The sequence below is a fragment of the Strongylocentrotus purpuratus genome, unplaced genomic scaffold (assembly GCF_000002235.5).
Source record: "Strongylocentrotus purpuratus isolate Spur 01 unplaced genomic scaffold, Spur_5.0 spur5_scaffold_8, whole genome shotgun sequence".
NCBI lineage: Eukaryota > Metazoa > Echinodermata > Echinoidea > Camarodonta > Strongylocentrotidae > Strongylocentrotus > Strongylocentrotus purpuratus.
Genome location: NW_022145614.1, coordinates 33,226,889 through 33,251,449, shown reverse-complemented (window position 1 = coordinate 33,251,449; position 24,561 = coordinate 33,226,889). Strand labels below are relative to the sequence as shown.

At 36.1% G+C, this 24,561-nt stretch overlaps 1 protein-coding gene across 1 annotated transcript; it reads right to left on the bottom strand.

Moving 5' to 3' along the window:
• Nucleotides 1–144: 144 nt before the first annotated feature.
• Nucleotides 145–23,163, bottom strand: LOC585434 (Y+L amino acid transporter 2). The gene is made up of 10 exons (XM_785263.5): nucleotides 22,397–23,163; nucleotides 15,851–15,976; nucleotides 13,061–13,157; nucleotides 12,314–12,358; nucleotides 10,595–10,718; nucleotides 10,149–10,252; nucleotides 9,332–9,428; nucleotides 6,864–7,013; nucleotides 5,536–5,713; nucleotides 145–4,124 (listed from the first exon to the last, which is right to left on the bottom strand). The coding sequence occupies exons 1-10, from the start codon at nucleotides 22,941–22,943 to the stop codon at nucleotides 4,063–4,065; spliced, it is 1,530 nt and encodes a 509-aa protein (XP_790356.2). The 5' UTR covers nucleotides 22,944–23,163; the 3' UTR covers nucleotides 145–4,062.
• Nucleotides 23,164–24,561: the final 1,398 nt, after the last annotated feature.

Here is a 24,561-nt window from a genome sequence, read left to right as displayed (position 1 = left end):
ACTAATATCCCAGAATATCTTGTCTCTATTTCTAGCGCCAGTGCTTACAAGAAGGTACTAAAGTATCAACATATTTATGAAAAATGTGAACTCACTTCTATGATAATATTCAAATACAATTTCTAAATATTGCATGGTAAACGCATCGAAAACAAAACAAAAATCATATTACGACAAATTTCCACATATTTCAGTAATTTCTTTCTTCATTTGCCTCTCTTTCAGTATCATATTGATTGAAAAAAAAGGTAAAAATAATGGGATATTATAATCATGTTGATTTTCACTGCACATAGCCATATATGCTCTACATGAAATGTAGTCATGACAAGGTATCATTAATGCACAGTATTCGTAAGTAAAATCAAATTGAGATAAGATTCCCACGTTTTCTCATTTAGATCAAGAAAGATAGTATACTATCCACATACCTCTGACGTAGAGGGAGCTACCTGACTAATATATCTTATTACCTCTGGTTTGAACATTTCATGCATTAAGCTACATGTAAGCTCACAATTCATAGGCAAGATTGTCAAGAAAATGAATATAAAAAGTACATATTTAAATAGAAGACCACTGCACCTGTATTCGAAGGGGAAAAGTTCTTCACAGTAAGACGAAGTGCGGTAAGTGCTGACTTTGAAGAAATCTTAACATTAACAAAAAAATATGATTTAAACCAAAAGTGTGTTTCATTACTGCTGATATAAGATGTACATTCAATGACTTCCTTCCTATACGATCATCAAACAAGGCAACTCATCATGTCCAAGATTCAAACCTTCATGAAATTAAACCAAATTGAAAAGAGAAAGAGCCATTGTAGCCAACTTTAGCATGCCTTTCCAACCCATGGTATTAGTACCTATGATATACACATGTTTTGATACCAATTTTATTAAACTTATGATCATATGTAATCTCGTGTCAGACCAATAAATAGAGAACATATTAATAATGTATATATGATAAATGGAAATCTTCTTTACTTTGTAAATCAGTCAAAGTCAATTCATGGTTCGTCATACCAACTCCCAAAGTCTTTTTAGGAGCAACATCTAGTTATGTGATAGCAAAACAGTGTCTTCATTAATGATGACCAACAATAACATTAATAATAATAATAATAATAATAACAATAATAATAATAATAATAATAATAATAATAAGTAACAATATTTTAGTGCACAGATCGACCACGCAAGGCGCTCCAATATTACCCAGGCTCTGCTAGGCTACCGATCGGTGCTCAAAGCATTCAAAGAATTCCTTCCTACCTGTAACCATCTAACACCTGGGTGGAGAGTGGCAAATGAAGATTAATGTCTTGCCAAAGGACATTAGTGCAGCAGAGGGACTCGAACCACGAACCATGTGATCCACAGTCGGACAACGTATCCAGTAGATCACGACACCTCTACATAGTACATGATGGTGTATTACAATGTCTGTGGGAAGTGGTAAGATACGGCATCTTGATGCCTCTAAATCAAGACCTTTACAAAATTACAATAGATATTCAAACAAATGAATAGTATGACCCTGTATTAGACATGAATTCAACATTTTATTCTTAAATTCTAGAGTGTACTATACTACTAATCTAGAACAGTCATGAAAAAGCACCATAGAGAGCTCACAAGGATGTGCAGAATGTGTTTACATGAATTATATTCCCTCAGTTTGATTGATTATATCTCTCCAGCTCTAGCATAATCATCGCTATGCATAAAATCATCAGAAAGTGTGTTGATTCTTCTTCAAATTGATAACTCATATGTTATGATTATTCAGTCATGATATGTGCTTTAAATTTACGAAAGGGGCAAGGTGAAAGATTAAAAGTTGCAAAATCCCCTGCTTTCGTTTGGATATGCATTCTTCTTTTATTGAAGAGTGTAGGGCTCCTGTGTAATAATAATCTGTTTTTTTTATATAGCGCTCAATACACCGATCAAACAGATATATTATTATGTGTAGTGTACTGCATAACAATACCAGTGCTTACCCGTGCATTTTGCAACTCTTGACCCTGCCCCTTATTCTGATGTAATGCACACTTCATGCGTGCAAAGACATAACAAACACGGTATCATGTTACAAAGGTATAAACATACCAGTACTTTCTAATGATACTAAACATAATGATAATCGTGGCGTGACAAGAGAGATATGATAGATCAAACTTGAGGGGTTTATTTCAAGAACACAGCACAGACTGAACAAGGAGCATAATTTACTTCAGTGCATATGGTTCCAGAACAATTGTTAGATGCATATTACTATTGTTACTATTGAAACCCACAGCAGAGCAGTGCTACATCATAGCTGATATGATGTTCATATGAATTTCATGTAGCACAAGGGCTCTACCATTTGAATGTTAATGCACAATCATTATATGCCAAATAACGATTGCAATTATAATGTCAGGAAAGAGACCCACAATTCAACTGTACATTGCATCAGACAATCATGAAACTAATATTGTATTTACATCAGAAGTATAAATAAATTGGAATGATAGATTAGTGTATTACTCACAAAGTGTACTATCATCTGATATTTACTCACGAAATGTACTATCATCTGATATTTACTCACGAAATGTACTATCATCTGATATTTACTCACGAAATGTACTATCATCTGATATTTACTCACGAAATGTACTATCATCTGATATATTTACATGTATGAAACATTGTTATTAAACATTCAGATTGAAATCAAACTTGAAAGTACGAATCAGAGTCATTTTTTTCTCAAAAAGTTTGGAAGACTAGTGAATTAACTCTCTAAATAAAAAATAACATAATTTCTGCAAAAGTCTCCATGGCTCTGCATTTTCTAGTAATTTAATTCCAACTTTTTAAGTGCATGAAATATTGTAAATTTACTGTATCAGCTATATACACGTAGAAGTTTTCCCAAACATAAGGCCACCCATGAATGTAACCAGCATAATGATTCTAGGTGGATTTTTTTTGTCTTTCTTTCTTTCTTTCTTTTTTTATTTTTTTTATTTTTTCAATCCTAATATTTAGTTATGACTGATAGGACGGCTAATCTCATACATGACATAATGTTGAGGTCAATATTGTCAAATTTAAACTAGAAATATCTAATGCTGTAATTATTGTTATAAAGATAGATTGACTTTCGGTAGCAACAGATTATTTTCATAAAAATATTGCCACTATGCCACTTCAATTTTTATATATATTAATTTTGTGTTCTTCTTCTTTTCCATTTTTTTTTAAATATCTTACTTTTGTTGTTAATGTCATGGGTAGGGTAGATGTATTGTAGAGGTGACAGCATTTAAAAAAAATAGACCTCTTAATAAATACAATCGTCATTTCATAATAAACAGCATTCCTACACATAAATGGAGTCAAACATATGCTAAATATGTTTGCATGTTTCATGTATCCTTTTCAGCCAATTCATAGATATATACACTTCAAAGTGAACAATCATCACCTTGGTTGTTAATGAAGGACAAACCAACATTTGTGCTAGTCCATACTGATTATGTAGAATAGAAAAGATTTGTAAGTTTAATGATGAGTGCTGTAGACTGATGAGCAAGGAAATCTCAATCCTAGCCTGATCACACTAACTTGTATGAAGAAACGTTGTATGAAGAATCACCATAAATACTAGTGAAAGGGGCGTACAGAGTAGAGAACAACATCGTATAAAGAAACAAGTTTTGAAGAGGTCAGTTGACACGACAGCTGGCCAATCATCATTGTACGCTCACGATAAGCCCCGCCTACACGTCACCAGAGCACAGTACCGATTCTTAATCAAGTGTTTTGTTCGAAACAATGCTAAAACTTGGATTTCATTATACGATGTTTCTTTATATGATGTTAAGACTGGAACATTTTAATTTACTCGATGTACAGCTACATGAGTTTTTTACGCTGAATGTGAGTAGTCTGGATGCCGAGTCTGATAGGTTCCATTACTCCTGGATGAACAAAGTTTGATGACCCCATTGATGACATCATTGATGACATCATAGATGGGAAGCCCAATCAAGTTACCTCATGCTTCCTTCTCCTCACCTACTACTACAAGCAGCTTCTGCACACAGTGAGTGATTTTACCTGCAGAAATAGACAGAAATAGATTCACATTAGCGACTGATGTATCCTCAAATGTGCATAAGAAAGTCTGACGAAAAAAGATTCATACCAATTGGAACACTAAAAATTACAGTTAAACAGCCCATGTAAACTTCTGAATTTGTTTCATATTTTTTTAAACAAAATACATGTACATATCAAAATATGAGATGTATGCAGGACTGCACACCAACAGGAATACACTTTTATTTCGATGTCATGGGCCCTTTAAATTTCTGCACTTTATAAGATCATGTACTGGCGTCATATTTAATTCTTTTTTCCTCACTTACATGCATGAATAGAAGTTTTCAAAAAAAAGAAGCTTAAAGCATTCCATGGAGTCTTCAAATCGGGTAACAACAATCAATATAGATGGAATGATTCGCCTGACAGCACTTGTAATGGGGTATGTCTTAAAAAAAAGACTTTGCAACAACTTATCTTTAATACACTGAAAAATATGTAGACATTCAGATTCAAATAACAGGTTGTTCTATTCAATCTTTCATACAGTCCATGACTTTTATAGGCATAGGTATTCTACTGACACTACTTCAGATATATATATACTGCCATCTGCTGCTTACAATGTCCCAATGTGTCAACAGCCATGTCCCACAATGCATCACCAGCTGCATGACGCCATTGTGATGATACTCTGGTACAGTCACTGGAATTCGCTCTATGAACCCCTTCACCATAAGATGGCGCAATTGTAAATAAATTACAGCAGTAGTAGCGACGTCAGTAAAATGCCCTGCCTTTAAAGTGACTCGGTAACATGGTTGAAGGTTGATGAAAAAAAATTACTTAATTTTTGTATAAAATGTTACTTACTATATTCCTTCCCGAACAAATTCTCAAACCACAAAGATATCTATGGTTTTCTTTGAAGGCGTCGATGTGAGGCACCCTCTAACAGTGATTAACAGTAAATTCTTGCAACCATTTTTGAATTTTCCCAACCGTTTTTCCATGAGAAAAATACATAAAACAGGCTATAAAAATCTGTCAACACTTAACTGTCTGGAATGGAATGTAGAGCCATTTTATTGGTTTGTGACGATTTACATTCACCTAAAATGTAATTAAATTGTCCTTGTCTTGATGCTGAACAGGCTTTGACAAGTAGCAGAATAGAAGTAGAATAATATAGTTGGGAGAATTAAGGAATCGATCAGATCAGTTTTTCCCAATTTGTACCATAAATAATGATCCGTTTTCACTCAAATTTTTAGATTATCTTTAATTGTACATCTAGCATTGAAGTCACTACCTTAGCACCACTATCTCTCATCTGAACAATGTTACAAAGTCTCTTTAATGAAAGCATATATTCTAAGGAAGCTTTAAAATACCTGGCCATATGAATTAATAAAGATGTACTTACGGTTCATGTTCAAGATGAAAAGTGGTTTCTTCTTATACCACACACATAGGAAGTAGACTGGGAAACCTGTGAGAGTGATTGCCAGACCTATCAGTGTATCCATAGGCGCTGCTACGGTTCCCATGATAACCAAGAAGATACAGGCTAACACAAAGGTGATGGGAAGCAGGATGTTAAACTGGAATGATAGGATCAAAGAATGGAGACAGAAAAAGAAAGCAGAAGATTGGTTAAAAATAATAATATCTAAGATTTATATAGCACTGGTATTCAGAAACAGTTTCTTAGCGCTTTACAAAGCAAAAAAAATGAACATTACGTTTAATCTAGATATGTAAGGATCAACAAGATATGAAATGAAGTGAAATGAACATTATGGTTAGGTCCTAGTTTTCAAGGATTACTTGATCGTGGGTAGCATATTTCCAAAACAAACACGCAACAATGAAGAAAACAGTTTCAATCTTTGATTTTATCCCACAAATGTGTAATTTTCTATAAAGACTGTTATCGATCTAATTAATATGGAGAAATATTCCATTGGCAAAGCGATGATGTTCATGTGATTTCATCCAAGGAAATCACTCTTTTATCTTAACTTGTACCTCTGGTTTTTATCATATACATTAACCCTTTAAGGGTAATACAAGGTTTGGGTATGGGGTCATGAATTTGGTTCAAGTAAACATATTGGAAGCATTTGCGATTTTATAATGTTCAACTGTCGCGGTTGAAATCGAGTCTAAAGTGATGAAAAACTTAATGTTGTATAGCTCCCTCTCAAGACTGATATTGCTTTAGCTTTTAAAAAATGTTTCTTGACTACAATCGATCAATTTGCTATTCCTGTTTGGAAGTTATATACGGTATCACAACTGCATATTCTGATATTTTCAAGGTGGCAGCTAGCATGGAATGGCCTTAGGCGCTATTTGAAATATTTAAACTTTACCGGGAGCACCAGTGATTTTTGGATTATTTCAATTTCTTGAAAGCAGAAGTGTTTTAGGAGCTAAATTTTCCAATGCTTATAATACATCCACAGGGGCTTCCAAATATATATTTCTAAAGAATTACTATCCATACAATTTTTAAAATTTCCCAAAACTTTGCATTAACTTTAATCCTTTAATCCTAAAGGGTATTTTAGAATTATGTAAAACATTATATTAGTTTGTTCCATCATATAAATCAAGCCATACCATTATATAAATCAAGTCATACCATCATAGGTCTGTCTAGGATAGTCGGTGTGATTCTGAGACTAAATAGCGCATACTGACTGAATTTAACAGATTTGTAGGTGTCATGAGTAAAAGATTATGTACCTTAATGGGTCTTTCTAGGTTAGGCTGAGTAATCCTGAGATAGATGAGACCTACGACAGCAGCTCCAATAGATAACCAGGTCATAAAGCTGAAGTAGTTGAGTAGAGAGTCGATCGTAGGCACAAACACATACACAATTGACATAATGCACTGCAAAAATAAAACAATAAAAAATAGATGATTATTAAGTATAAAGGAATAATAATTAAAACAAAAACAATTTAATATTCTCAAATTTATTTTTAAAAAAACTATTCAAAGTAATGTGGGTTCAATGTATTGTGATTTTAATGACAATGATTTGAACTATGACATACCTTATAATCATTAAATGATCAATATAACTACACAATCATAAGTGTGCATGCAGACAAAACCTGATCAAAGTTGTTACATTGTAAAAGAAGGAGGAGAAAGAACGGAGGTGGGACCATGTTTTAATCAATGATTGATTAATAAACCACACCCTAAACTAAGGGGTCACACCCCCTTTTTTTGTTGTCAATGCCATTGGCTACTGATATGAATAAATAAGAGAAAAAGTATTATTAATATGTGGTTTGATCGTTGAAAGTTATCATAAAACTGTATCTAATTTCTCACTAAATCTTAAATAAACAAACAAAAATGCGACAGACATTGCCCTCTTTTCAGGTCTACAGACTTTTGTTTACACTATAAAACAAAAGATTACTTATCTATAATCAGGTATCTATAATCAGGTATCTATAATCAGGTATCTATAATCAGGTGTCGAAAATGGTTGGCAAATACAAAAAGAACGTGTCAAGCAACAACATGTTCCGACTTAAGATAAGAAATCAAGTATTCCCTATTCAACTTCCAACGGACTGACGAGTATTTGCAATAAAAACATATCTTCATTGACATGAGTTGCGGGTGTACGACATAACATATTCCAAGAGGGAGATCAAACGTTCTAACGCGCTGGAAATTATTTGGTGGCAGTCCCGCCTGACCGCCGATATTTTCTCTGGAGGGATTCTATACAGCGCGACATCGATTAGTGAGCGAGTGAGCCGGGTCAAATCCATTGCGGCGACCGACGAGTCTGTGCTTCGTTCGTGAATTCGGGCCGATTCATATATTCATCGCGCGCTTTCTAGTTTCGGTAAATGGTGAAATCAATGATTCCAAGTTATCTTTGGAAACAAGTCGTGCTAAAGCGGTGATGACAGCCATTCAAAGCAGCTAAGATCAATGTAGTAGCTTCCTGATCAGCTAATACAAACAGCTTTGGAAGAAAAAAAATACAGCCCCAAACGCTTCCGAATCAGGCAGTTTGTTTATAAACTCGGCTATACATCTCCCTTGTATTCTTTACTTCTCCGTCCCGATTTCTATTCTGGAGTAAGTATTCAGAAGTGCTTTTTTTAAGCTATGTCATAACATAATAAGATTCAATCTATTCAAACATACAACTGTCAAGTATTTTTGTCCTATGAATTGGTCGGTGGATTATGTAACGCACTACCTCTCTCATAACCAGAAGTCTACGACGGAAAGCGCAAGATAGTAACTCGCAATATCACGAAACGTTACATGAAGGGATATTTCCACAAATCTAACATTTTGGGCATAATCTAACCAGCTAGAGCACGTGACTAATTTGAATTGAGAAAGTATTCTTCACGAATTTCTGATCAAGTATCACTCAACGCAATTTAGGATCATGAACCAAAAATGTATTCAATCAGACACATTTTACTTTTCGCGGTCTATACATGTAGTTTTTATTCCAAACAAAAGAGTGCGAACTTTTATTGCAAAGCGATGAAATGAAGCATTAATTCATGCTTAGACATTGACCAATATAAACCAGTGGAGGGTTATTGGCTCACTATATTATTCACACGTTGTTAGACAACATGACAGATGGCGCTCTCGTCATCTGAGCCACCCACGCATTAGATATTACTCTCCTAAAACAATCAAAGGCCTCATCTCGGGTTTGAAAAATTGATCATCTTTCTATATGGTTGATAAATAAATGACGTCACAAAGACAGGATGGGCATGCATACATTGAACCAATCCCTCCAAGACAAATATTGGTTAAAGCAAGGAATTTTAAAAGGAAAAATAAAAGGATAATTTCAGGCTCATTCAGATACGAAACAGCAAAACTTTTTGTGTGTGTGTGTGTGTGTGTGTGTTTTGGGCGGCGGTTTACCTCGCCATGTCTCACTATGTTACGAAGGTGTGGTCAACAGCAAACATTAATGAAGTCATTAATGAATTCAATACGCACAGCCAAAACCACTATACCATAGTAACCATACCATTTATCTCATTTAAGAAACGGGAAGATTTTAAGACGGGATGATCTAAAGACGAGATACACAACAGCCTCTCAATTTTTCTCTCATCTTTTTCATCAGCTTGCTTCAAAATTCTAACATATCAAAATCATTTTTTTTTAAAATATCAAATAGTTCAATTACTTACCGTGAACACAAGTGAAGGCATAGGTGTTTTTCTGTTGACTTGAATCATGGCTAACCACTCGGGAAGTTGCCCCTCACGAGCACCAACGAAAAATAACCTATAGGATGGAAAGGTTCAGGTGTTTAGAGGGATAGTAGAGTGGGAGTTGATTGAGGTAGGTGGCGGGGTTTGGAGGGGCATTGAAGGAACAGTGGTGGTAGCGGTGGAGGTAGCGACGGTGGTGGTGGAAAGGCAATTTGTTGAGGGCAGGTAGTAATAAGGGTGAAGATGCATATTTTGTAGAAATGGAAAGAAAGGGAAGTGAGACTTTAAGTAACATTCCGAGTAGTCCGTTCGAGATCAACACTAGACACAATACAACGGAAATAGTCACAAACCAGAAAATGATTATGTGTGGATGGGTTATTGATGTGGAACATCCCCTCCCCCTCCTTCCTTCCTCCCGAACACAATTAAAACAAATACTGTATGCCAACTCACAGCTAGTCGCATGTCAAATGACAATGAAGACCACAGAAATGTTTTATGCATCATTGACAATGATATAAACGCAGACGTTAGAAACGGTAAAATAAACCAATTTTCTTAATCAGTAATTATCTATTTTAACATAGATTACGTTTAGGACCGAATGATACATACTTGGGCAAGTGAAATCATGAATAGAAAAAATTGAAATAGAAGTAAAACACATGCAAACGTGATAAACAATGAACAAATTGTCAAAATATAAAAACAGTTAATCTCAACTTATGTTTGTCAAAGCTACATAACTCATAAGTATAACTTGTTCCCAATGACAAGATAAAAAGCTTACCTAGACAGCGACAGGAAACCACCGTTGACACCTCCAAACGTTGACATAGCAACAGAGACTGGCATTATCCATGCCATTCGACCAAACACCTTCTTACCAAATGTCTGTAAAATATATCGGGATTTAATCATTAGAAGTGAAAACATATATTTTTTTTTCATGAAAACTAATGAACTTCGGACAAAAATATGGAACATTTTTTTTAATTTGTTATGAAGAGTTGGAGAGCGAATATAACGAAGAAGTTGTTTTCCCTTTGGCCTTTAACTCACGTAACTAGATCTCCTGAAGATAGACATTAGTTGGGAAGCCTGTCTCAAAAACAATCACAATAATCCTAACGTAATTATGGGACACGTTTAATTTAGGACACTAACTAAATGAGTGACATGATTCGATAATTAGAAAGAACTTCGAGATAAACAAGATAATAATAATAGACGTACCACAGCAACAGCATTTGATGCGGCTAATTCCTCTGGTGATAGAACGGCGAAGTAAGCAACGTTAGCCAACACATAGATGATTGTTACCATAGGCATAGAAATCATTATACCACGTGGAAGATTTCTGAATAAAATAAAAATCGCAAAAATATATTTTATGTTATCAAATCGCAAGTCGGAAATTCAGCTTTCACGGGTCGAGAAAATGATTTAAATGTGCATAAACTTCACATAATTCTTTAGGATACTTGCTTTAAAGTTAATCTTGGGTTATGAGTGTATATTTAAACTTTATTTGGTGAAAACATGTTTAAAAGTCATCGTAATTTGTTTTCCATAATATTTCACCGAAACGTCTGGTACATATTGTTAATTTTTGTTATCGTGATAGATATTGTGTGTATTTCAACGTAATGTGTGGCATATATTGTGTGATAAACCAACATAATATGTCGTATATATTGTGGTATATATTGAAACAACGTATTGAGTGGCCTGGCAGTACGATATCATGTATCAAACCTAAATGCATGGCACCAAGGGCAGTGGCATATCATGGGAATACGGCACCCGGGGTAAAAAAAAATGATAGTAGATTTTACTTTTGCAATTTCGTGCATTCTGCACAGGAACATGCAAGGGAACGCTGCAATCGAACGGCAGAGTTTCAAATTTTAACATTAATAAACGGTTTTCTACTTCTTCCTTAAATGGGGCGCAAAGTAAAAACCTTGGAGAAATCTTCTCAAGAACTGAACAAAGGCAACTGAGCTTTCTTGAAGTCTGTTCATCGTACAGGCTCTCGTTATTCATTACAATACTGTAACATTTTTTTTTTTTTAAACATGATGCTCAGAACGGATTGTGCATCTCTAAACCATATTCATGTTTCTTTAGTTTGATATCTGGAACATAGCAACAAGATGGTAAATGTTCACATCCTGACATGAGAAAGAACGTAGGAAGAACTTTAATAGAAGAAACTGAACAATAAACGATAGTTGATTTGCGGCATACACATTACTGAATGTATTCACTCCTTTCACCTCGTACGATGTTATTCAGAGTGAGATCATACCTGAGGTTGTGACAACATGAGTTTGTCATGATTCAGTGAAGGGAAGTCGCCATAATGGATAGCACATCCAAAACGCCCTCTATCCCATTAAAGAGCTCAATCAACGCTCTTGTAAATAGAACTATATTGTTGACTATTGATTTATGCATTGGTAAGATAATACCCAAGTGATAATAAATAATCTCCTTTATTCTTAATAAAGCTATACTCGTTCACTGAACAATGACGTCGTCCTGTAAGTCTTCCTTATCCATAATTATTAAGAGCGTTTAGTTTCATTTTAATTGACGTCCCTGTACAGTACATAAAATCATGATAGACTATGCATTGCAATTTCAGTGTTATAGTCCGGTATTACCTAACAATTATAGATGATAATCAAGTTATAATTATTATTAAAGCTACCTGCACATGAATTATTACCGTTTTTTACAGACCATTTATTTATGCATTGCGTTTTCGGTGATATGGTACAATAATACCGTACACAAAATTGATAAATAATAACCAGTTCTTATTACTAAAGGTACACCATCACTGGACAACGCTCAGAGACGTATATCATAAGCCTTCTTATCTACGTACATGTAAAGAGCTTTTAATAAATACTACAAAATAACAACAAAAACAAAATTAATTACTTGATAGGGTCTTTGATCTCCTCTGTCAAATAATTCAAATAATTCCTGGAAAGACAAAAAAAAACACAAAACACAAAAGAACGTTAAGAATATGATTTCTGATCGGCATACGTTTAAGACCCACATACAGTGTAGGCCTATATACATTTTATGAAATATTTTAATAAGCGCATAATGTTGTGGACAAAATATGAAATACGATCAAAACGTATTTGGGAGTAGAGTTTTTAAGGCATCTAAGCACACAAACAAATAACAGTAAATATTGATATACATGTACTATCCTTTATACCAGTAATAATACTTATAATATATCATGATATTTCAGACATAATTGCATCTCCATAAATAATGTACAACCGTATCAAATATCCAGTATAATTTCCAAGCTCATATTCATTGAATTACATGTAAGTTCCCTCGGATTAAATGGGATGCTCGTTACTAAACCTTCGGGTTAAGAAATCTTTTATGAACCTTCCAATACATGAACAAACGTTCGGATAGGAAAACCTTCGGGTTACCAAACCTTCCGATAAATGAACAATCGGGTTAATAAACCTGAAATGAACCTTCCAATAAATGAACAAATTTAAGGATAAACGAGCCATAAGTGACATAACAAAAAGGAGGTTAGATCACAGCTTCATGTAATAATGACCGCCCCCCCCCCCCTCCCACTTGCCAATCAGAAATTTATTCGCATGAAGTTAGATCATCCTTTTTTTTAATGTAGGACAGACTTACCATGCAGCATAGGCGAATAGACCGCCATAAAACGCGAGGGCAATACTCTCACCATTCTTACTTCCTTCAAATGGTTTCTGGAAATTTTCAGTTTTTCCTGTGGAATCAACGAAACAAAATGTCAATTATTTTCACTTCATAAATAAAGCCATTATCTATGGCAACTTTATTTTCTTTTGAAAGATAAATCATACATACATTTATTGTTTATCATATCAGTACAGGCTGAAATTACAGTACAAAAACATGATCAATATTAGATGACTACCGTCTTGTGATAAATTATATCGCATAGATTTTTAAAAATAATTATTCAAAGCTGGTTTATTCATTCAGAAATATACCGTTGTAGTCATCACAGAAAACTTTTTCCCCCTTCTATTCAATATCATAAACATCGTATTTGGTGAGACGGGAACAAATTACAATGTAAAGCCTGTTAGATAAGACTAAACAAAACAGCAGGGTTCATAGCGACCCCGTCTGACCCGACAGGTTACATTCCAAACCAAGCCAAGCCAAGCTATAAAGCAGATAAACATATGTCAGCAAAATAAGGTTAGGTGGGGAATACATGGGTGATATCATCATTATTGCTTCTCTGGCTGAAAACCAAATTTAAAGAATTGCTCTGAAAGAAAGCAGAACAATCAGAGAAGCAGATTAGTGAAAGTTGTGAATTTTGTTAAGTTGTAAAACTTGTAATCACTACACTTATAGGGAATTTCAAATCGGCCGAATCGATGTGTCACTGCCAAGTATTGTTCTAATACACAAAATAACTGAAATGTCAATGTTTAAAACAGAAATTAGTATAAACAGGGGAGTTTTCCGTGACGACGTCACAATCCCTGACCAGATTTGTTGTCATTTTTGACAGACATGGCGCATTATAAATATTCACTATTATTATTATTATTATACCTTTCCTTTCTATATTGGTCCAATATATTCAAATTTTCGCCATAGCCATAGGCTATAGTTTCTCTTCTTTTTTCTGCTTTCATAAACTAAGATAAACTCATTACGAAGGTTACAATGCCCTGTGGATACGTGTACAAGAAGCTGTTTTGATGCTCAGGGGGTCGCAATGTTCACTAGACGTTATGAAACGCTTAGGCCATAGTATAGACAAAGCGTAAGACGTGATAGATCAACATAGACACTATAGTATACAGTAAGACACAGGCATTTCGGTGCTCTCAAACCATCTTTCTGACCTTCGTCAAAGCTCATGACAATCTGTGAAATGTTTTCATTTGCAAATATGATTATGGAATAAATAAGAATTCTGAGTTTGACAGTAATCAAAGTTCTTGCAAAACCTCGCAAACCGCACAACCAGTGCACCACCCTAGCTCAATTTAAATTCGAATTTCATCTGGAACTCTTTGAGGTGCCTTTTATATTATGTTAAGCTCTTTTCTGTCCACATCCAAGTTGTGTGGTGGATATCACTAATCACGTATCAGGACAATTACCCCCTGGAAGATTACCGCCTGGAAAATTACCCCACCCCCCGGAAAATTACCCCGGTGGACAATTAGCCCCACCCCTAGAAATAAACCCTTGGGACAATAATCCCCCCCCCCCGAAAATTACCCCCTGTTCATTAAAGGTAAAGTCCATTCTGCTAAATAAGTTGGTTTTTAATAAAAGCAGGAAAAAATCGGGAGGGGGGGGGGGGTATTGTCCTTACCGGTAATTTGTCCCGCTGGTAATTGTCCGGGGGGGGGGTGAATGCCCAGGGGTTAATTGACCTAGAATCCAATAATCATGGTGTGGCGGCACAGAGATCCCGACTCATGATAAAACCTTTATTGATCAGGATAAATGTGTTTGGTTTTTTGTTTCAACTTTTATTGATTTGACCAGGACTTAACGTTCTATTAACGCTCTTATAATCACTCAATACATCCGATTACAGGACAAAGCATCTTCAAGATAAGCCAAATCGGAAACCTGACAAAACTTTATTTATTTTCTATAATCAGTTCATGCATTCGGTCAACGAAATGGAGAGCGTTAAAGGGTTGTTCAGGCATGGTTGAAAAGGTGAGACAGAAGTGATTGTGGAGAAACAAACAGATTTACAGCAGTATAGGAAATCCTGGAATAGGAGTTACATCCATTTCATGTTTTTTCTTTACAAAATCCATTTCAAAGGTCACCATGTGACACAGAGAGAAGGACAGCTGTCTCACGCACAGGTCACTCAGTTCAGCCTCGAACCTGGGTCGTATCAACCTGATTGTCCATTGAAAAAATATCGTAATTATAAAACTCTGAACTCTACCTCTAGTCTATTTTGTCTCGAAATTAGATATCAGAAATGAATCAACCAAGGTCAATCAAGTTTGTGCCGATCATGTATCATTGCTCATGATATCATGCTGTTCGAGACTTCGAGTAGATGTAATTTGATTTGAAGGTTAAACCACAGACTAAACATCACTCCCCTTTCACTTGTTTTATATTTTTTTAAATAGAGTCTAAATATTATGTGAACACAATGGAATATACTATGACCGAAGAACAATCCTTTCGAACCCACGAAATTTGTGTCTACCTCTTATGACATCGTGAACTGCACTTTTCATCAAAATGTTTATTTCAATTGTTTATTTCAATTAAGATAACCTTAGACTTCTCAATGGTGCCGATTTCCTTGAGAAAGTGCACTTGACATGTTGAATTAAGTTCATTTTTATGAAACTAGAACAAAGTAGAGAAACAGAATAGGGAAAGTTTTAAAAGAATCCGACCTTTGGGTCTAGTCCTGATACTTACCCTGGCAGATATAGACTAGTCCTGTTCCAATGATGATAACCAGAGCTAAGATCTTAGCCACAGTGAAGACATCCTGTACACGTGTAGCCCAAGGAACACTCCAAGAATTCACAAAAGTAAGCAAAGCTGTAACAAAGATAAAATGAGAACAATCATAAAAAACATGGAGTGAAAACATGAACGAATTTGTTGAACTTGAAAGTTACGAGAATCTTCCTTCCCCACTTAGATCCTCTTTTCTTAATAACAAATAAACGTCTTAATAATAAATAAACGGCTTAATGAATAAATAAATAAATAAATGCATGAATAAATTAATGAAATAAATAGACAAATAAATAAATAAAGAACGAAAGAACATTCTAAATGACAAATGTGAGAAATGAATGATGGTGTGTTCATAGTGTAACAAAAATTGAAATGAATGGTGGTCAGTGCCATGTCTCACTATTGCTCAAATAATGAGTTACTCATAAATCGACGTAGTACACTATATGTCCTATGAATCTTCAAATCTTGTCTATAGCATAGGAAGAGGCTAACATGGTGGTTCAGACATTAGGGTAATAAGTGGAATGAACTCCTGTCAATTGAGTCTATTACGATGTTGGCATAAAACAACACACAGGTCTACACCATAGAGATGTGTGCGTCAATATATTTCCGGGTGTGTCCAGTGTATAGTCTCTGATCAAAACATTATCAATTATCATTAGCACGCGCTACACATGAATCTTGCAGATACACCATTCATTATCGTGAAAACATATTAAAACAGAATATTTACGTCGTGTAGATTAGATGTACTGAGTCAGACCTACTTGATATTAATAATAATTTGTAATAAATAATATGTAAAGTAATGAACTAAATAATGATGAAATACAACACTCATTATGCGTCAGAAAGTCACCTTGAGCACGGGTCACTCATCGTAGCAACAACTCTTCTACTGACTAATAAACCAGGCCGGGCCGGGCCAAGACAACAGAAAGCACATGAAGAAAAGTTCACCAAACGTTTGACCATTTCAAACGAGATATAACTGATCTGAAAATGATCTTGTCTTCAGTCACTTTACCTAGCATACATATACCATGGATCTCCCTGCATATACCATACATTATACTTCTACTGTTCAAAAATTGCATGAATGTTACAAACACTGCGAGATAAACAAAGTAACCATTAATTATGTCCTCCTAATGTAAACAACTAGCGAGGTTTCAAGGGGAGTTATGGGTGGCATGTCATACTGGAAATCCAACAGCAAACAGTGTATCTAATACTTCTTAGTCCATTTTTAATTTCAATCGATAGTCGATGATTAATAATATGGATATATAAATATTTTGTTGGGGGGGGGGGATTAAAAAAAGCACTGCAGTGGCTCCGATATTTCCCGCCATATACACCTTGCTCGCCAATGACAAAGAATGCACAAAGCAAATATTAAGACAATACACAATAACGTGTGTCATCGAAGGTTCTCTCTACATATTTTCTCCCAATGGAACTAGTAAAGGAAATAAAGACAGAAGTTCAGTGCTAGTTGTAGTCCACGTGCTCGTAACTCCTTTGTATCACACTGTAGATCTGTGAAACATGCATGCTGAGCATGCAGCCAAGTTCTCCGAACAGGAAACACAATTACACATGTATTTATAGTTTATACCATGAGGTAGCTCTATCGGGAATCTACCATGTCGGCCCTGCCCTTTACAACACTGGTACTTTATATTAAAGTCTCACCTCCCTGTTTATATCCTACTTTATATACTAATCACTCTTAACTAGATATACATCTAGGGTACATGTACATGGTAGCTCGGGTAGCTTGAGTTAATAACGTAGTATTACATGCCTACATGCATGTACATGGTATGTTTCTTTCATCGTGTTCTCATCTCGTCTCCTCTCATGTATCCCACACTGTCACATGAACAACCTCGCCTGCTTTGTACAAGATCTAGAAGTGGTTTCGATATTTCCCGCCATAATTACAGTTGAACGTCAAGGCTATGATCACGTGAACTAGCGGAATTGAGCATTCATATTTCGTCATCTTTATTGTCACGCATTTAATTGGCCTTGGTCTATTCATTAATCGTTCAGCTTCGTATTCGAAGCGAAGGAAGTGAGGCTTCAATAATCAAGTTATATTTTTGAACGCTTTGCAGGAGTGATTTTGTAGTGTTTTGTTTCGGATGAGAGAAATTGATTGTGTTTGCTTCTGATATAAAATTTCGACCTTCTTTTTTCGTTCTCTTTGTTTTTTCAAATGCGCGCCAATATTTATTTTATTAAGTCATTTCCATGACAATACGAGGTGTATACAAAGGGGAATCGAGACTCGAGACTACAATTCCATTTAGACGAGTAGCAAAATGTTTATTGAGTTACAAAATCCTAACATTAACAATATCAATAGTTTCGATTAATATATCCCAGTCAGTATAATCATTTATGCTGGTACTGAAGATTATATTGATATTTTTGCGAGGTCCATGTAAAATCCTGTACGCATAAGTCTAGCAGTCCGATCTGCCAATAATGATGCAATATCTCATGCTCATAAACCATGCAGAGTCTCGTATAGTCCTTGGTCAAAATGAGATTGGCGTTAAAAAACAACGAATATTGATTATCATCGGGTGTACAACAGGCCATATTTTCATTTCATTAATGGAGAAGTTCTTTGTTTTCTCATTGTTCAAATGCGACATGTCAAGATAAATAAATATAAAGAGCTAGGTTAGACTTTTATTTGTGTGATCAAAAGTGCTATAAATGCAATACTACTTTTCTCGTGTTTCCTACGCGACCGCGAAGAGAGAGATCGCCATCTCTCATTCATGAAGTGGTACTTTTCCCTTTTCACCTCCCAGAAATAGGATTTTTCTTCACTTAAGACTTCACTTAAGGAACCCTATGGTTCCAAAAAAAACCAAACCATACGGGCCTAGTAGTAGTACTGTTTAGGACCTCAGAACAGAACGTGTAGAAATGAATTACGTCTCTGTCCGTAGGCAGGCCACCAGTACATTTAGTAAAACTTCAACCAAGTGCGTGTGATAATTTCTCACAAATCAATAAAATATATCGATCTCCTCTCCTCTAATAATTTCCCACATAATATGAAACTCATTTCTCTCTTTGGTCTCTCTTCAGTGTAGTTAATATAACAGCTAGCAGGCTATAGCATTTCCCAACACTGATTGATAACATGTTTATAGACATGAGATATGATGAGTGTAATTGTACACTGGAAGCAATTAGGTGTAATGCAATAGCAACAACCTGAACATTTCCATAATTCTAAATTTCTAATGTACACTGTTTCCCATTTTAGTACTCAAAATAAATAAAGTTCCATGTATTGGTCTGTTGTTTGACATTTAGAATGTGATACCAGGGATATGAGAGTTAAAACACCTCCCTGGTGATACTTTGTATTAAAGGGGAAGTCCACCCTGAAATTAAGTTAGTTTTAATAGGAGTAGAAAAATGAGAGAAACAGGTCAGTGAAAGTTTGAGCAAATTCCGATTAAAAATAAGGAAGTAAGGATTTTTGAAGTAGTGATAAATCAAACACAAATTGGCAACTCTATGACTTATCATGCGAGCTCAACTTCCATTTGCTCAGTACTAAAAGTATCTAAAATTTTCATTTTCCCTCAAGAAAAATTTCAACCATACATGCACCCTAAATATAATAATTGCAAATATGTTTCTATACTCCCCCTGCAAGGAACAAATATATATTCTGTCATCAATAACGAAGAAAACATGATTTTATGGAATATTATGCACAAAGCAAATGAAGGAGAGCTCGTATAATAAGTCACAGAGTTGCCAATTTGTATTTGATTGATCACAACTTCAATAATTCATAACTTTCTAATTTTCATTCAGAATTTGCTCAAACTTTCACTCACCTGATTTTCTTATTATTCTGCCTCTATCGAAACAAGCTTATTTTGGGGGTGGACTTTCCCTTTATGCACCATAGAATATATTCATATAGCAGGCACTATATAAATGATTATATCATTATTATTATTACTACATTATTATCACCATTATTATTATAGTTAATATAGTAGTTCATCTTGGTATGATATGAACCAATACGAAACACATTGTGAGAGGATGCACAAACTCTTTGTTATGGAGCAAGCCACCTCGACGCGGCGCGCCAAATTTACAGATTTCCCGCGTTTGCATGGATGACGTGAAACAGCTCAGACGTAAACACCGTGCTCGCTAGTTAATGCACAAAGAATGCTAAAGCAAACAGTCACACAATACTAGTACACGATAACTAGTCACTCGTGTCAACAGTGGACGTTTTTATATCTTTTATCAATGGGAACTGGCAAAGAAATGAAGACAGAAGGTCGTTGGGATATTATTATACACGCACTAACACTTGAGCTCTGTGATACAGCATGCAGCCAGCCAAGTTCTCGGACCAGGAACATTGGCCATATGCATCTCGGCCCTGCCCTTTTATATCGTAGCAACGCTGCATGGTACTAATACTAATCACTCTGAACATGTATGGTAGCTCGGGTAGCTGGAGTTAATAACCTAGGATTACATGCCTACATGGTATAGTGCGTTTCTTTTCAACTACAACAAAATTATGCATGATACATCAACTGTTAAGACTTCCTTTTACTCCGTTGTATCTACGTTCATTCGGAAATAACATATTTCAAACACATGCCTGCACACAAAGTTCATTAAAGAGAACGAGAGAGAAGGAAAAAAGGGATAGAGGGAGAGAGAAATTTAACAAGCTGGTGTTGTTAAAGGTACTATGTCCCATTTGAGAGAGAAGGAAAAAAAGGATATAGAGGGAGAGAGAAATTTAACAAGCTGGTGTTGTTAAGGAGGGTTAGAGCTGACTAATAAAAAAACAGACTGAAGAGTTGAAGACTCACACGTTCTGTTCATGAGCGATTAGATTTAGTTGGTATCCGATTTGAATTGTATTTTCTGAATAATTTCTCATTCGATATCTGTACTTATTCTCCGGGGGAGCGATATGCGCTATACAAGCATCGTTTTTTCATCACCATCACCATCAATATCATGACCATAATTTGTAAAAGAAAGTATTATAAGAAAACCTGATTAAGATAAGTTTGTTTTACTACTTCCAGTCACAGTTCGATCCCCTATGGATCCCGGGGAAATAGTGACATGCCATCATCTTCTACAGACTACAGGGGCTTGTAACATTATCACTAAATCCTCTTCATCTAGACAGGGACTTGGGTCTAGATCACCATACCGAAATTATTTCTCTTGAATCTTGAAAGTTGAAACTAATAACCCAATGTAATTCCACCCATATCAAATAAAAGCATAAACAAACATTGAGGGGGGAAACGAAGGCATCGCTCTTCTATTATATATCTCTAACTCTCTTACCTTCCGTTATCAAGTACCAACTAATATGACAATACAAGTATCACTATCAACGCCAACGCATCATACAGGATGCGGAGCTCTCATTGAGAAGTGCAGAGGCAAGAGGATGATGCAACCTTTCAAGCACTCATCATCGCCATATTATTTCCTTCTCATCCGTAATATTCCGCAGCACCAGTTACATTAGATAATTAACAAAATAAAATCGAACATCATGTCTACAGCGATTCGTGTCAGACAAGTATTTTTGTAAAATATCCATAGTTCAATTCAGAAACGACATCAGGGCCCAGTACCATAAAACTTGGCTTGCATTTAATTCATATCTCAACTCTTGAGCGATTTATTGCAGCTTATCCGCTGTATCTATCTGTGACATCAAATTAACTGGAAGTTACTATTTAATGATTGAATCGTAAATTTGTATTACAGAGCCCTGTATCTATGTGTATTCTGCTCTTTGTGTATGGCACGCATCCTCGGCAAGTAGGGATGACGTCTACAAACCCTTTTCTATGTCTTGATATTTATAAATAAAATGATTACAACAGGAAAAGATAAACTAGCAACAGATCTAAGAAGTCTATGGAATCAATGCCGTTTATCACTATATATAATTTCAATCTTTCTGATTCGGCTTTTCTCCCGGTCTACTGTTGTGCATCATTCCACCACCACCATCATCATCATGACATCATCATGGTGGTGATTATGGTTGATTATTCCTGATACTGATAGAGGTGGTTTTTCATCAACGTTAATACCAGTGGTATCACCATCTTCACAAGGAATCAACATCACCACTGCAACCATCATCGCCATCATCACCACCATAGTTACCATCATCATCACCATATACCACCACCACCATCCATCACCATCATCATCACCACTGCTACATTGCTACCACCAGACACACCACAACCACCATCATCATCACTTAATTATGGATACTCAAACTAGACATAAGACGACAATTGACAAATATCACAAAATTGTAGATGACAATAAATTATAAAGTCGAGTTACTGACGAAAAGCTTGTCTATTACAGGTAGATCTAGATAGACTGATAGATGTCCTCTCGAACACATTTCCGTCTTACCTAGACACAGAATTGCCATCAATCTAACGAAGATATCTGGTGGAGGGCAATCTTCTGTAGGGTAGAAGGGTTGCACTACATAGTATGCAAAGGTGAGAGCTACGATGGTTTGTCCGGTCGGATTAATGATGATCAAAGTAACCCATAACAACACGAAGGCTGGAAGATCACCAAAGCTGGCCATGATGTAAGCATACTCTCCACCACTCTTGGGAATAGTGGTACCTAATTCTGCGAAGCACAAAGCACCAATCAAGGAGAATATACCAGATACAACCCAGACTACCATGGACATTCCGACAGATCCAGCATTATCGAGTACATTCTTGGGTGATAGGAAGATACCAGATCCCACGATGCAACCCACAATGATTGTACAACTGCTGAAGAGACCAATCTCAGGTTTCAAAGCAATACGGCTGTCGTCGTTGCTCGAGTCCCCCTTACTTTCGGGGACATCATGCTTGTCGTCGTGTGCTCCAGCAGGCTGCGAAACAGCTGCTCTCGGGGCATCTCCTCCTCCATTTTGATCACTTTCCAAAACCATTTCGTCGAATGTCACTCGAGAAAGTTATTACAAATATAGGAGATACAAAACTAAGAATGATTTAATACGAATCTTCAGATGAATATATATGAGTTTATCGATCGCTTGTCTTTATCTTTGCAGTCACACAGAAAATACTCGGCCGGTGAGAATGAATGAGCCACGTGGATAGCGCGTACAAAGTTAGTATGTCAACAAATCTCCGTATAAGCATGTAATACTACACACACAACGAGCATGAATGGGCGCGGAATTCAGACAGCTATGCGCTTTTGTCCATGACTAGTAGCCTTAGTAACCAGTCGTTTTCTTTAACAGGTACATAAAATCTATCAGGATGAAAAAAACATTTTGAAATACATTACTAACAATACCTGCGAAAATGTATAAACTTAATTCATTGCCTATACCTCAAAGCCAGTCGTACCATACTAAGATAAAGTTTGGCAAGCGAAGGGCCCTTTCGGTCCAAAACTGGAATTTTCTTTCATATGTTATTAGATTCAAGATTCAAGATTCAAGATTTTATTGTCCATAATTATAATACAGAAATTTGTTTTCCATTGGTATAACATGTAATACATAAAACATAAGACAAACACATGGTGTCGTGTGCCAGTGGCGGATCCAGGGGGGGGGGGGCCCGGGCCCCCCCCCCCCCCCCTTGAGAAAAAAAAAATCATGTAAAATCACGTGATTTTTACCTTTTTGGGGGGTTGGGCCCCCCCCCCCCCCTGGCGCTCAAGGGGGGAGGGGGGGTGCAAATTGAATTTTTTTTGAGGATCAAAAAAAAAAAAATGTGCTCACTACCCCCCCCCCCCCCCCCCCCCCCCTCCCCCCCCCACTGAGCGAATTTTCGGCCGGCGCGTTTTTCAAATTTTCGGGAGCAAAGAAAAAAAAAGAAAAAAAAAAAAAAAAAAAAATTGTGCTCTGTAACCCCCCCCCCCCCCCCCCCCCCCCCCCCCCCCACTGAGCGACTTTTCGACCGGCGCGATTTTCAAATTTTCGGGAGCAAAAAAAAAAAAAGTTGGGCCCCCTCCCCTAAGAAATCCTGGATCCGCGCCTGTCGTGTGCTGAAAGCCAGAAGGGCGTCAAGACTATATAAGAAAAAGTCTCGGACCAGGTACGGTCCTCCGGCTTTCAGCACGTTATATGATTTATACATAGCAAGAATTTTAAATACAATTCTGAATCACATCATGAATAAATTCTGGTATGAGTATAGATGTGAATATGAAAGTAGAATAGGAGCAGCATCACAATCGAAATACGAGCAGAAAGAGAAAGGAAAAGAGAGCTCAAGCTCGAAGGACTGATAGAAGAGAGAAATATAGGGAGAGTTGGTAGGGGTCCAAAGGGAAAGGGGAGAGATAGAGAAGAATAGATGGCATAATTTCCCATCAGATTATAATGCATGACAGAAAAATACAACAAAATCAGCAGCAGAGCTAAACAACGGATGTTTTGACCCACAAAGGTGATAAGGTGGAAAACTGTCCAACCCAATCCCTACAAGTTTATTTACTAGAGAAAAAGTTAACAAATAATCATAATCGCTATTATTTCGCTTAAAGCTGAGAATTTCGTGTTACTATTGTGCATTATAGATGTGCATGGA